Source organism: Thalassophryne amazonica, chromosome 16 (genome assembly GCF_902500255.1).
Source record: "Thalassophryne amazonica chromosome 16, fThaAma1.1, whole genome shotgun sequence".
NCBI classification, from domain to species: domain Eukaryota; kingdom Metazoa; phylum Chordata; class Actinopteri; order Batrachoidiformes; family Batrachoididae; genus Thalassophryne; species Thalassophryne amazonica.
The window spans coordinates 66697897-66713462 of NC_047118.1; the positions used below are offsets into that span (position 1 = coordinate 66697897).

A 15566-nucleotide genomic window follows, 5' to 3' on the forward strand; every position below is an offset into this window, starting at 1 on the left:
TGGTGGCCCGGAACATGTAAAAAAGGCCGCCGGGCCATCGGACCAGTGCTATTGTCGAGCCCAGGTATTATACACAATTATACATCAGGTTAGTGCAGATGACATGTGACATTAAACACAGCCCCATGACATGGGTGCTATTTGGCATGCTCACAATGGTACTGTGTGCACTCTATGTGCTAAAGTCTGTGGTTATAACCAGGAGTGCCACCAAGGATTTTGGACCCCATGAAAAGAAATCTTACTGGGCCACCCCCCATATTAGTTTGTCAGTATTATAATTGTATCAGGGGCCTCTGTGGGCTCCTGCCAATTATGGTTCCCTAGAATCCTTTCTCCCCTTTTAGGCACCCCTGGTTATAACTAGACATCACTACAAAGCTAAAATGTTTCTGTTAACATCTGGAAAACGTCTGCTGCTGAAGATTGTGGCATGTCTTTCTTTGGATTATGGACATGTATTTCAGAGGTCAGCAAACAGTGAGTCCTTGAACATATTGCCCTGCACATGTGCATACACACACGCACACACTCTATATCACTGCGCTCAGCTGCTATATCTATAGTCATTTTCACCCCACTGCTATGAAATCGCTCATCACTCATTTCACAGATAAAACAGTCTGCATTGTATTTTAATTTTAGCCTTTAATTATAACCTGCATCTCAGTGACTGCACAGCCAAATCCACATTCAAGCAGAAAAAATGTATTTCAATGTGCAGTAGTGAAATAATAAAAAAAAACTAAGCTGTCCTTAAAATTAAAGTATAAGATGGATTTTCCCTTAATCTACACAGATTATATTTGATTATTCACTTTGGTGGATCATGATGTGTCACATCATGATTTTTTTAACATGTTCAAAATGTTCCTGATTGGTTACTACGTTCTGCAATGCCACTCTTATCATAGATGACACATTATAGTATGCCCTGCTTGGGTATCCAATTGTATTTTTATTTATTTATTTATTTTGCACTACATAAGTGTGCATTTGTGTCCTAGAAATCGGCTATGGGAGAATGTTTTACATCAGAGTATGTATATATGTTAATCGCAATCTGTCAAACTGTTGGTGTTTTCACTGCATTTTATGATATGTATGATGGCACATAATATGGCCATGAGTCATTAATCAGACTGTGCCAGACCTTCCAAGCTGTACGTATTTTGTGTACCAGGCACACATTTTAATATCAAAGAACTCTGGTAGATTTGTCAATCAACAGTACCCCCACCCCAAAAATATAGTTCTTGGCCTATTGAAAAGCAAAAAAAGAAGAGTTTCACTAATTATAGCACCATATTCTGCCCTCAAGGTCAACCAATCACAGTGCTGTATTCTGCCCGAGCCATGATGTCCGCACAGACAGCTTGCAATGGCAGCTCGTTGCTGTGAATCGACTGTTTCTGCACTTTCTGTGCAATTTATTACAAATGTCTGAGATAAAAAAGATTGATGTACAGCTAGTTGTACATACAGGCCATCTAAGAACTCTGTCCAGTAGTATATCCATGAAGTGAAATATTTGTTTGATTTAATTTATGTTAGCACTGTTGGCCAACGGGACTAATGGGTTGTCACCCCCAGGAGTTGGGTAAAGACCTTCTCCTGTATTCTTCATTGAGGCCAGAACCAACATTGCTCCAAGTCGCCTCTCTTGTACCCTCGAATAGGTTTTTCCAGCGAGGCTGCGAAGTGTGCATTCTCTAAAACTGGATTAAATTTTTTTTTTTTAAATAATTCAGTGAAAGCCTCTGGTAGCACTATCCATAGCCATATAGAACCAAGAAATCTATTTGTTTGTTGCCTGAATGCTCAGAGCAAAGATACTTTCAACAAGCTAACAAGCTTACGTGATGTGGAAGTGTAAATTTAATGAAAATGGGCTTTTCAGGGAAGATTTTGCAGCATGGCTTAAACCAGTAACCATGTTCTATCTTACAGTAAATATTTGCGCAAGTCTGTCCCTAACCCTCAGGCATTTAAATTGTTTTTATTGTAGTGTTGTCCTTAAATTTAATTTCAACTGCCATTAAAAGAAAGTCTTACAAATTCTTAAATCTTTTTTCCTAAGCTTTAGAAACCCTGGAGATCACACTAATAAATCAATGACTTTATTGATGCCACATCAGCCATTGAATTTCTCACCCCAACTCTGATCCACCTCCAACCATCACAACATACCCAGAAAATGCGCCAGTAGTCACATTTGAAATGATAGGATGCTGGAGTTTGTGGTATTCTAAGTTAAGATGTGCTCTGTACTGCATGTATCTGCTTGAAATTCTTCCTGTCTTTTGTCAGATTTTCTTATGCACACTTCTCTTATATGTTGTCTGCAGGTATAAAACGAGATCTGTTAGAGCGTCTTCAGTTACCGGTTCCTGACCAGGAGAGGAGTTCCTACAGCCTGGTGCTGGTGGAGAGGCTCATCAGAGTCATGAGCCAGGCAGCACAGCCAGGTAGAACATATGAAGGAGGACTGCATTTCTATAAGTGCTTTTCCATCTTGCAAAGCGCTTTGCAATGAGACTTCACATTTGCTTCCCCAGCCAAGGCCAGTAGCCATTTTTACAGCTGGGTGGAGCATCGACCAACGTTTTAAACAAGTTTTGTGTTTGTTTTAATGAGCAATCCAATCTTAGGAATTCAAGATCACAACTTTTTTTTTGTTTTAAGGTCTTTGGCCAAAGGTGCACAGGATGAATGTAATCACAATGCACACATGGTGCACCATCCCATAATTTCCTGAGAAACCATTCATGGAATTTTCTGAAATTGGTACAAGCAATCTTTTGGGGACTGTCTGGTCATGGAAAGTGTGACTTTTTGATTGAATCCTTCCACTGAGAGGCACAACCAAGAGTTGGGAATAGTGTACAAATTAATCTGTGCCGCATACGGATTAGAAGTCCCAATGGGAGGCACTACTGGTGGTTGAAAATGACAGGGCTAAGACTTCAAATTCCAGACAGCCAAGCAGCTGCTGGCCAACCAACCAGACATAGTGATGGTTGACAAGAGAAAAAAAAGTTGTGCTTGATGTGGCAGCTGACAGCAACATCAGAAAGAAGGAGCAGAAGAAAATCAAGAAGTACCAAGGGTTGAAGGCGCAAGTGGAGCAGATGTTCAAGGTTCAAGGTGTCTTTATTATCCCCAAGGGGGCAATTTGGTTTTCAGCAGCAGCAAAAATACACACCAATTCACACATCCAGTAAAACAATAACACAATAAATAGACAATTAAAAAGATGAACAACAGTTACAAAGACTGGTTTAAAACACGAACTGCAACCGGAATAAAAGAATTTTTAAATCTGTTGGTTCTACACTTGGGGACAGTGAACCTGCGGCCGGACGGCAGCAGTGTGAACTCAGCCCATACGTATAGGATGGCTGGGGTCTGAGGAGATCTGTCTCGCCCTTTTCAAAAGATGTGTCCTGTACACATTCTGCAGGTCATTAAAAGTGCATCCTGCAATTTTGCCACAGGTGTGCACAATGCTTTGCAGGTGCTTTTTATTCTTCATAGAAAGAGCACCAAACCAACATATAAAAGAAAATGTTAAAATAGACTCAGTAAAACATGAATAAAACATTCACATAAAAGTCTTCTCAACATTAAAATTCCGCAGTTTCCGATAAAAGTGCATGCGCTGATGGGCCTTGGAACAGAGGGCATCAACTTGAGCCTCGAAAGTCAGTTTGTCATCAATAATTGTTCCCAAATATTTGTACTGGTGCACCACTTCCACCGGCTCTGAGCCAAACCGTGCTCAGTGTCCGTGCCCTTCAAAAGAGAGACAGTCACAGTGTCATCCGCAAATTTCAAGATATATCGGCCGTCATGCTGACTTCTGCACTCATCAGTGTACAGGACAAAGAGGAGAGGCAAAAGGACACACCCTTGAGACCTTGTGGAGGACAAGAGGACATCTGACAGAATATTGTTGACCCTAACACGCTGTGGTCTGTCTGTGAGAAAGTCTGTCAGCCGGCAGACAAGGTTGTGTCCTATATTATAGCTGGACAGTCTCTGCGCCAAAATGTGTGCCTGAATACAGCTAAATGCAGATGAAAAATCAACAAAGACCATTCGAGCAAAAGAGTTAGGGCTCTCCAGATGAGAGGAAATAAAATGAAGCAACGTTCCCAAGGCATCGGCAACCCCTCTGCCAGACCTATAAGCAAATTGTAGAGGGTCTAGCCTATCCACCACCTGGCTCAAAAGTTCAGACTGGACAATTTTTTCAAAGCTTTTCAAAACTATAGATGTCAGAGCTACAGGCCTGTAGTCGTTATTCGACTTTGACAGTTTGTTCTTTGGTACAGGAACAATAATTGATGGTAAAGAGATTGTTGAAAAATAAAGGAGAAGATCTCAGCTAATTGTTCAGTACAATTTTTTAGGATGCGTCCACTTATACCATCTGGACCAGCGCTTTTTCTGTCCTTCACTCTCCTGAAAATGCCAGTTAGTTTACCAGCCTCAACATTAATCATTTGGAGCTTACTATTAATGGGCCTAGGCAAGTTCCTTTTAAAATCAAAAACATCAAAACGATTATAAAAAACATTCAGTTCATTTGCCAGCACCAAATCAGACTTGTTATAACAAGTAATGGGGGCACTGGAGGTTTGCATCCCCATCATAGACTTGACACCTTGCCAGGCTGGGCGGGAGTTTTCTGAACTCAATAAATTTTCAATCTTGTCTTTGTATCTAGTTTTGGACACTTTAAGTTCCCTTCTGATCTCCTTCTTTAGCTCATTGTACTGTGACATGTCCCCCTGGTAAAAACAAATACGAGGTCTGTCCAAAAAGTATCGGACGTTTGTATTTTTTGCAAAAACCATATGGATTTGAATCACGTGTGATTGCATCAGCCAAGCTTGAACCTTCGTGCGCATGCATGAGTTTTTTCACGCCTGTCGGTTGCGTCATTCGCCTGTGAGCACTGGTCCACCCCTCTCGTCGTTTTTTTATTGCGAATAAATGTCTGAACAATTTGGAGCTTTGCGGCATCAATTTTTTTCCAGAAACTGTGAGAGACCTCCAGGTGGACACCGTTCGGAAAATTATTATGGCTTTCAGGGACGATTTTGTGGGGATTACGCAGATTAAGGAGTGTTACTGCCACTTTAAGGACGGCCCACAACTGCTGAGAGCGCGCCGCGCTCCCAGCGCCGATCAACAGGCTGAATCAACCAGATCATTTCCAACGTGAAGGCTTTGTTGATCCGAGATGTCGTCTGACTTCCACAAAAAAAGGAAAAAGGTGTGGACATCAGCACTTTTTCGGCACATTCCGCTGTTAAAGGAGTTTTTGTTCATGGAAAGAAAAGCGGACGGATGCGCCACCGTGCCGTTCATGGCGCGGGACAAAACCACCTCCGTGTTGGTCTCACAGGACGGCTTTGAGATGGCTTTCAGACGGCTGTCGGTGGGTTTTCAGTCGTGTGACTAACCAAGAAATTGTGGATGAGCCTGGACATGCCAGAACATGTCCTCTGAGGCTTCATCACGGCGTTGCTTTGCGCCATGCGGCTCCACCGCGACGCGCGGAATTCCTCCGCTCCACTTTCCATGACAAAAACTCCTGTAACAGTGGAATGTGCCGTCCTCCGCACGTCTGTCTCAATGTGCCGAAAAAGTGCTGATGTCCACGTCTTCAACAATTCCTGTGCTATTTAGAGGACGTCCCGGATAAAACACAGCGTCCAGTTTGGAAATGAACGGCACATTCCACTGGGAGCGCGGCGTGCTCTCAGCAGTTGTGGGCCGTCCTTAAAGCGGCAGTAACACTCCTTAATCTGTGTAATCCCCACAAAATCGTCCCTGAAAGCCATATTAATTTTCTGAACGGTGTCCACCTGGAAGTCTCTCACAGTTTCTGGAAAAAAATTGATGCAGCAAAGCTCCAAATCGTTCAGACATTTATTCGCAATAAAAAAACGACGAGAGGGGTGGACCAGTGCTCACACAAAGCCTGCTCACAGGTGAATGACGCAACCGACAGGCGTGAAAAAAACTCACGCATGGGCATGAAGGTTCAAGCTTGGCTGATGCAATCACACGTGATTCAAATCCATATGGTTTTTGCAAAAAATAAAAAGGTCTGATACTTTTTGGACAGACCTCGTATTCCTCTTGTTAATGGCAGTTTTCACTGCTTTAGAGACTCAAGGCTTATTATTTGGATAAATTCTAACAGATTTTCTTGGAATGATAAGTTCCTCACAAAACGTCAGATAGGAGCACACAGTGTCAGTCAGTTCATCTAAATTATTACACGCGTTCTCAAACATAGCCCAATCAGTGCAACTATAACAGTCCTGGAGGCGCTGGATGGAACTAATCTTTGTTCCGTCTTTTGTTCCTTCAGGACTGCTTTGTAGGACGGAACCAAATACACAGTGTTGTGGTCGGACAGGCCGAGTGGGGCACGAATAAAGGATTTATATGCCCCTTTTATGGAGCCGAAACACAAATCCAAGCACTTGTGATTGCGGGTAGGACATGTGACGTACTGTTGAAAGCCGGTTCTACAGTTATTAAAGTCGCCCATTACAAGCATAGGAGCGTCCGGCGATATCTGCTGTAGCTGCTGCACTGTTTTCCTGAGTGCTAAAGTTGCCAGTCTGCATTAGCTTTAGGGTGAATATATACAACAATCACAAAAAGTTGAAGAAATTCTTGAGGCAGATAGAAGTGATCGAAGTGATAGTGCCAAGAGTTCTATGTCTGGGGTGCACTGTGCTTCTCTCACTACCACCGTGTTACACCATTTATGGTTTACATAAAGGCACACTCCGCCACCGAGTGACTTGCCTGTCACCGATGAATCTCTATCGAGCCGGTAGGGAGTCCCAAAGCCATCAATTTCCAGATCAGACTGTATGTCATGATCTTTAAGCCATGTCTCAGTCAGAGCGAGTAAACATGCACTTTTATATTCCTCAACAAACAAATGATGTGGGAGGTAAAGTCCAAAGTGGTCTCAGTGGTAATTAGGAACACTAGAAGCTGTAACTCCCAAACTAGAAGAGTGGCTCCAGCAGATTCCAGGCACAACATCAGAGGTCTCTGTCCAGAAGAGTGCAGTCAAGAACATCTAAGATATTGCGCCAAACCCACAAACTCTCAGGCCTCTGGTGGAGGACCTGAGCTTGAAATATCTTATGGCAATATTTTTTTCCTCTTTTTGATTCATAAAGAGATTATAACATCTAGTTCTAGTAAGAATACTTCTGGCTTCTGGAATCTGTCCACCGAAGAGCAAGTTATAAATTCTGACACTTGTCTTTAAAGTTTACATGCAGCGAGTGGTGATACGTTGCTTTAGTTTTGTCTGAGTGTTGCTTTTGTTCTTTGCACCTTGTTTCTTGAAAGCTTTGCGTTCTTTAACCAATGTGGAAACAATGAATTCTGATGTTTTTGCGTCTGTGTGTGTGCAGACAGTAAAGTGCGTCTGGCCACCTTGGAGCTGAACTGCCTTTTGCTGAAGCAGTCTGTGCTGTCTGAAAGCTGTTGCATAATCAAAGACGTCCACTTGGCCTGCCTAGAGGTGCATCACACACTCATTTTAATCTTTAGACAACAGTTAAATTGACATTAATGGATTAGTTGGATGTTTTTATCCAAAGTAACTCACAATAGAGAGGAATTGATCAGCAGACATGTCAGTAGCAAAAGAAAGAAATTTCAGGTCAAATTTGAAGCAGTTATGAATTGGTTATGTTTCAAAAAGATCCAAAGTGTTCAAAGAGCTCAGTGGTGCCAAATCCACCTTTTAAAGTCATCAGTCATCTGAGAAAATGTTTCATGAGCTTTTAAACACTAAAAATATCTAGACTCATTTCCAATAATAAGTAGTAATTTTCTGATATGTCATATCTGTAAGTACTTGTACAGGGAGCTACCATGTGCTTATGGTTTGGGGGATATTGTGGTAAACACATAAACAACAAAAAGTGAGGGGTAAAATAAAGCTACAATATGCAGTAATAACTATGACTTTGATCCTGGCTTTTCACATTCAGGTTCTTGAGCTCTATTACAGTCCTGTTTACTTACGGTGGATAGGACAGCTGTCATCATTTGCTCAGTGACACACTGGGATGTCGTACTGTACAGTGTGTGAGAATGAGAGAGACAGGAGTGAAGCCGGATTACCGTTGAGTTCTTTTAGGCTCAGATCACATTCTGTTTGGCAAGACCCGGTTTATCAGAATGGGTGGGACAGGAAGCTTGGTGACTTATGCCTTTGTGTTCTCGGGGAGGGGTTAGTCATCATACATCTAAAGTTACAGCTTTTTTGTTTTATTTATTTTTTTAGAGAAATCACAAACTGGGTCGCAGCCTAATGCTACTGGATCAACACATATTCACAGATTGCAGGATTTGGTCTTTTGAGCAACAAAAGACCCATTCATATCCTTCACTGATGTTCACTTTTACACCATAATAACTAATATAGAAGCATTTATGGTCGTTGTGAAATAGTAGGCCTAAAGTACAGTCACTTTCATCAGACACAGAGACAAACAAAGTATGTTTTGTTCCATGTAGGACACATCTGGAGCAAACGTCCAGGGTTGGGGCTGTTTGTATATTTCACGACAAACATATTTTTAAAACAAAAGCACTTTATAAGTCAGCTGAAGGTCTTCTATCTTACATGTCATATCATCCATAGGTCACTGATGTTTCACTGTAAATGTCTATGTGAAAAAGGCATTCCTCCATGTGTGTTTCCACGACAATTTCCTTACAAAAATTAAGTGGTTTCTAGTAGTTGAAAGTATTTTGAGGGTTTCATTTTGTCTTGTGCCAGTGAAAATCTCAAACGGACACAAGCTGCATCACACAAACATACAGTGTTGCACTCTGCCTGAGCTGAGGAGCATTGAACATGTGGCCTTCTCTGGGCCTCTAAGGATTCAAAGATAGTGTCCAAGCAAGATGCACATGTTTACAAAGAAGTTGTTCCTTGGTCGAACAAAGTCTCAGTTACATTCTGTCATTGATCTACAAGTATTAATAGAAGTATGACAAAAAGCAGACCAGAACACAGAGGCACGTCTTTAGTGCTCTAAGGTTTAAAGATTTTTTTTTTTTTTTTTATCTTCTCCACCTTCATGGAGGACATGTTTGAACTGAACCTATGTGGAATCATTGAGTGATTTGATCCCTGTAGAGATGTTGCTGAACATGGAAATGAACCAAACTGAAAAATTCGTACTTGAGTCCTTGGAAAATGTCATTCTTGAGGCATCTAGATGTGTTTTGTCATTCCAGTGATTCAGTACAGTCTTTCCACTTCATCACTTCCTGGTAATTGTAACCTTTCTCAGTAATTCTCCTTCTGGGGGTTATGATTTATGACATTTGTCAGCTGGTGGTGTGCTGTTTGCGATATTAGTAACCCCCCCAATTCTCCCGCCTGTCTTTCACCATCACATTATCAAATGTCCTGCCACTCCTTTAGTTCAACATCTCCTCTTCCTGTCTGGCTCATGCAACACTCTTATTGTGACACTTGTCCTTCTGTGAAATGAATATTTCCTCTTCCTTCAATTTAGGGTAATCTCACCCACCTTCCCTTTTTTCTCTTCTTCTATTCCTCCTTTATGTTGGGTTCCAGGAAGGAGGTGTGGTTACTGTTTGAGGAAATCATTCTTCTGATTTTACTGAACATGAAACTGAATTGAAACCTGGCCTTTTAAAAATAATTTGCCATGTGTTACCTCATATGACTAATACCTTTGTGGGTTTCTGCTTTCTGAATTTCTCAACTCCCTCACAGTTTAATATAAATGAACCTTCTTCTCAATCACAGCAGTAATTCTGCTGCTGAAGTACAACATTGAGAGTTTTGCCACATTATGATTAAATACTTTCAAATTAGGGATTGTCAGGAAATTAATAATAATAGTAAAATAAATAAATCAATCTATCTGAAAAAGTAAAACTTAAAGATGAATCTAAATTGAAACTCCAAATTCAAAACCGTAAATAAAATGAGATAAAATCATGCCATAATTATAAACAACAAACTAAAAAATTAATTACAATATTTGTGATATTATATAAAATTTTATGTGAAAATCAGTTTCTCACAGTTACATTTGGTGATGCCAGAAAGGGAGCAAACATACAAATGGAATCAGGTCAGTTTACAAAATAAAACATCCCGTTTAGACTAACACTTGTATTTTATGCCATTAATAAAAACAATAACAGCATTTAGCATGATGAAACCATACAAAAATAAACTGTAAATTAGCGCGTTGCCCGTGGGGATCCACGGGTTCTAGATCGGGTAGTGTTTATAAAATAGGTAGCTGATTTTTTTCAAGGGTGGTAATAAATTATGCAAAGTTTCTATAATTATTTTAACTGAAAGTGCAGGAAATTAAAATTAGAAAGTTTTGTGACTAATTGTACTTATTATTTGGCATATTTAGTTGATGTCATGTTTTACAACTGGCAAGGTTGAGATATTTCCTTTGCTTGTCTGGTTACCAGGGACTGATTAATGGTGGTATCAACCTCCATTGTTCACTGTTGTTACCTGATATCCCTAATTTCTCCAAAAATATTAGTCCTATAAACTTTCCGTTTTTGCTGCATTCATCCTTGACCCCAAATACATAAGCGTACCAAATGGCAGATGTCAGGTCTCTCCAGTTTCTCCGTGATCGAAGTCATACACACGCACGCATACACGTACACAGAGGCCACTTGGCTTTTAATATATAGATGCACAGATGTCTTGGCTCTGGTACAAGTACAAAATCCAGATTTTAAAGGGCATATCTCACTCCAGTCAACCCTTAAAAAAAAATAAATAAATAAAATTCTATACCAGATTATAAATAATTTCTTCCACATCTATAACTTGTGCGCCCCCTGATATAACTGATAAAAATAAAATAAGCCAGAGTGCCACTTAAAAATACAAGGCAGATCCACAGCTGTTTTGATCCAAAATCACAGCTTTACCTTGGGGCCCCACTTTTAGTTGCCTCAAGCTCAGCCTGCAGCCAATTGAGCTAAGATTGAAAAAGCACAAAGAAAGTAGCTAGAAATACATACTCTGAAAGACACCTGAATCCACTTCAGAAAATCATTGTCAGTTAACACAGTTCGTTACTACATCTACAAGTGCAACTTAAAACTCCCATGCAAAGCGAAAGCCATACATCAACAACATCCAGAAACGCCGCTGCCTTCTCTGGGCCTGAGCTTATTTGAAATGGACAGGCGCAAAGTGTAAAAGTGTACTGTGATCTGATGAGTCCACATTTCAAATTGTTTATGGAAATCATGGACGTCATGTCCTCCGGACAAAAGAGGAAAAAGACCATCCAGATTGTTACCAGCGCAAAGTTCAAAAGCCGGCATCTGTGATGGTATGGGGGTGTGCTAGTGCCCATGGCATGGGCAACTTACACATCTGTGATGGCACCATCAATGCTGGAAGGTACATCCAGGTTTTGGAGCAACACATGCTGCCATCCAAGCAACATCTTTTTCAGGGTCGTCCCTGCTTGGCTTAAGACAGTGCCAAGCCACATTCTGCACGTGTTACAACAGCGTGGCTTTGTAGTAAAAGGGTGCGGGTACTAGACTGACCTGCCTGCAGTCCAGACCTGTCGCCCATTGAAAATGTGTGGCACATTATGAAGCGCAAAATACTGTTGAACAACTGAAGTCGTACATCAAGCAAGAATGGGAAGGAATTCCACCTACAGAGCTTTAGCAATTAGTGTCCTCAGTTCCCAAACACTTATCGAGTGATGTTAGAAGGAAAGGTGATGTAACACAGTGGTAAACATACCACTGTCCCAGCTTTTTTGAAACATGTTGCACGCATCCATTTTAAAAATGGTAAATATTTGCACAAAAACAATATAGTTTATCAGTTTGAACATTAAATATCTTGTCCTTGTGGTGTATTCAATTGAATATAGGTTGAAGAGGATTTGCAAATCATTGTAATCTGTTTTTATTTACATTTTACACAACGTCTTAACTTCATTGGAATTGGGGTTGTATATAAAATATTTCAGTACATACTGTGTTCTTGAAAAAAAAAGAATAGTCACCAAGGATTTCAATTTTCTGTCAGGGACTGGAGGGTGTCCAGTTTGGTTACCTCAGAATAAGTCTCTGCTTTTTGCAGATGATGTGGTTCTTTTGGCTTCATCGGACAGTGACCTCCAGTGTGAACTGTGCATGTTTGTGGCCAATTGTGACTGGCATGAGGATCAGCACATCCAAAATGGAGACAGTGGTCTTCTGTTGGAAACAGGTGGATTGTCCCTCTGGGTCAGGGGAGAGTTACTGCCCCAAGTTCAAGTATCTCAGAGTCTTGTTCATGAGTGGGGCTAAGATGAAGTGTGAGCTCAATATAAAGGGGTTGGGGCTGTGTCTGAAGTTCTGCAGGCACTGTACTGGACTGCCACAGTGAAGACAGAGTTGAGCCAGTAAGCGAGACTCTTGATTTACGTCGATTTATGCTCCTGTCCTCATCTGTGGTCATGAACTTTTGGTAATGACCGAAAGGACATAGTCATGGATACAAAGTGATGGAAATGAGATTTGGATATCTGAACTTAAAGTCAGGGACAGGATGAGAAGCTCAAATGTCCGGGAGGGACTCTGAGTAGAGCCTCTGCTTCTTAGAATTGAAAGGAGCCAACTGAGATGGTTCAGGTATCTGGTGAAGATTAGGGATGGGTATTGATAAGGTTTTTTCGATATTGATGCTATTATCGATTCCACTTATCGATCCGATTCCTTATCAATACCTCTTGTGAACTTTCTGTGTACTAAAAGTAGGCTTTACAGGTTTTCTATGTCAACATTTTAAATTGGTCACTGGATCCTTGATCTCTGGACATAAATAAAATCTGTAGTTTTTGTCAAAACCATTTCCTTTTAGACATTTTGGCATGAATGTCTCTCCGTACCTCTGAGCTGAACTCAGCCGGCTGCTGTATGTCAGCGCAGAACCTCTCATTTTGGGAGGGAAAAAAAATCTTTTGATCGATTGCCGTTTGTATTACAACATTTGGAAAAAGTTGTCAATTGATTTAAACCGCGTTTTGCTTTGAATTTATTAATTCCAACTGGACTCTATCATTCTAACTTGACTCTGCAGAGAGCCGTGCAGCGTTTGGAGCTGTGTGAACAGAACTAGAATGATTCTCGTTTCCTTCTTGCAACAAGACAGGAGTCCCAGTTAGTGACTTTAATCTGCACAAAAGTGACTCATGATTGACATATTCAGGGATGAAAGTGGTGAAAAACAAACAAAGCTCAAACCCAAAATTACCCCTCAACACCACCTGCATGAAAATTTTTGAATCCAAAAAGCTCTGAAATGCAATCTGGAGCTATTCCAGACAATAAATTGCAGTGAGTGCAGCATCCATTTTGGTGAGAAAAAACACAACTTTCCTCTTTCAAATTCATTCCAGTAGTATTCTGCTCTTACTAGGATGCAGCAGTTTTCTAGCTTGGCAGATAGTTCTGGAGGAAATCACTGAAGAAATTAACAAATTGAAAATATGGTTTGACCGAAACAAATTGTAATTAAACTTAATTAAGACAGGGATGAAATGGAGGTGTAAGAGTCACTAGGTGTTCATAGGAAGCAGTTATTTATTTCTATATTTATTTATTTATGTTCATTGTTAATTGGTTTTATCTTTTCTGTTGTTTTGTTTTATCAGGTTCTTTTTGTCTTTCTCTAAAATTGTATTGTAGCATTATTAGTTATTATTACTATTATTGCTGTTGTTGCTATTATTATTATTATTATTATTATTAATATATAAATAAAAAAATTACAATTTTTAATACATTTGACTCTTTTATGACAACAAACGTTGAGCCATTAATTATTATACAGAAAAGAAATGCACACAAACGCGCTGAGATGTGAACACCTTAATGCTAACTTTAAGATTGAAAACGCCATAGACATGCTAATGCGTTATAGCATCGGTTCCATTTTTAAGTTATAAAATACATCTGCCAACTGTTTCAGAAGACCATAACAGGTCGGTTTAACATAAAAAAGGTAAATATTGCTCACAGACATACCTTCTTTAGGGTTTTAGCAGGGAAAAATTAAGATAAAGCGAAATAAAACAATGAACCAATGAAGCAGAAAATCAAAGCATTGCTTCATTGATTCAAGGTTCAAAGCAATGCCGTGCTGCAGAAATGGTTGATTACAGACCCGCTTCAGGGTCTGTAGTCAATGTAGAGAAATTATCATTTTCCCAGCAAAGACCCCCAAACACAAGGCCCACTCTGAAGGACTGATAAGGGAATCGTTAAGCAAAAAGGCTGTTGATGTCGGTGGATCGAATCATTTCTTAACGATACCCGAAAAGAACTGGTTCTCGATACCCAACCCTAGTGAAGATGCTCCCGTTTGTCTCCCTAAGGAGGTCTTCCATGCCCATTCAACTGAGAGGAGACCCCGGGCAAGACAAAGGGCACACTGGAGGGATTATATTTCCCACCTTGCTTGGGAGCGCCTCAGGATCCCCCAAGGACTTGCCCAAGATAGGGAAATTTGGGAAGCGCTGCTTGGTCACCTGCCACCATGACCCAGATAAGCAGAAGACAATGAATGAATGAATGAAATACTGGAACCAGGCAAATGTGGTCTGAAGTGTGTGGTGAAGACCTGTCAGTCAATTTGATAGGCAGTCGTTTCCAATCTCATGTTGTAGGGACCTTTTTAGTTTTGATATGAAATGTGGTTTAGGACTTTAATGTCTGCCTGCTTCACTCTGTTGAAGGTTTAGCTAATCTCAAGCAAGTGTCATTGTAATAGCAGGAGGAGCTTTATCACACATTTATCCAGTAACGTGACACTTTATGGGAATAGATGTCTAGTGACGTTTAACCCAGAAGTTATGTAACAGAGCAGCCACGTTCACAGGCCGGTCAGGTCTTGTATCATATTCCTTTGATGGTTTTTGGGAATGTTTACACCTCACAGCAGTCAGTAAAGATTTCACTTTCTGTTCCGAAAGTCACTGACACTGACCTTTTGAAATAATGTGTTTTTGTGGTGTAGTATAAAGTCAGGTCTGACAGTATGTGTTGGTGCTCAGAGACAAACATAACTCGTATTGCACTGATCCCACATTGTCGTTGTCCCATACTGCACTTATCCCACATTGCAAGTGTCCCTCTAAAACATCAATTAACATTACAAATACCCAACTTAATAAAAACCCCAAACAGCTTAAAAACATTAATAAATATACCTAAAAATTAAAAATAGTTAAAAACAAATATAGCATGTGCCCCCCTTGTTCTAATTAGAATAATGCAGTTGTTGTGACTGGAGCTTGAGCGTATCTGTTCAGTTCTGTATCTAACCCTAACCCTGACCCCTAACCCAGTTGGTGACACTTAAATGACATAAGTTGCTTAAAATAGTTTCCGCTGAAACCCCCATATTCAGCCCGGGCGTTAAACTTTCCGAATCTGAACCACCAGCTAACATCGGTTTGGGTGTTTAT

The 15566-nt window shown here is 40.4% G+C and overlaps 1 protein-coding gene across 4 annotated transcripts in view; it reads left to right on the forward strand.

The window, feature by feature from the left end:
• Positions 1-15566, forward strand: part of clec16a (C-type lectin domain containing 16A) — a 148120-nt gene that overhangs the window by 82337 nt on the left and 50217 nt on the right. For all 4 annotated transcript variants that reach the window (XM_034189765.1, XM_034189764.1, XM_034189767.1 and 1 more), the window contains 2 exons: positions 2349-2468; positions 7464-7573. In XM_034189765.1, the coding sequence (XP_034045656.1) occupies positions 2349-2468; positions 7464-7573 (230 nt within the window). The remainder of the gene's footprint in view (positions 1-2348; positions 2469-7463; positions 7574-15566) is intronic.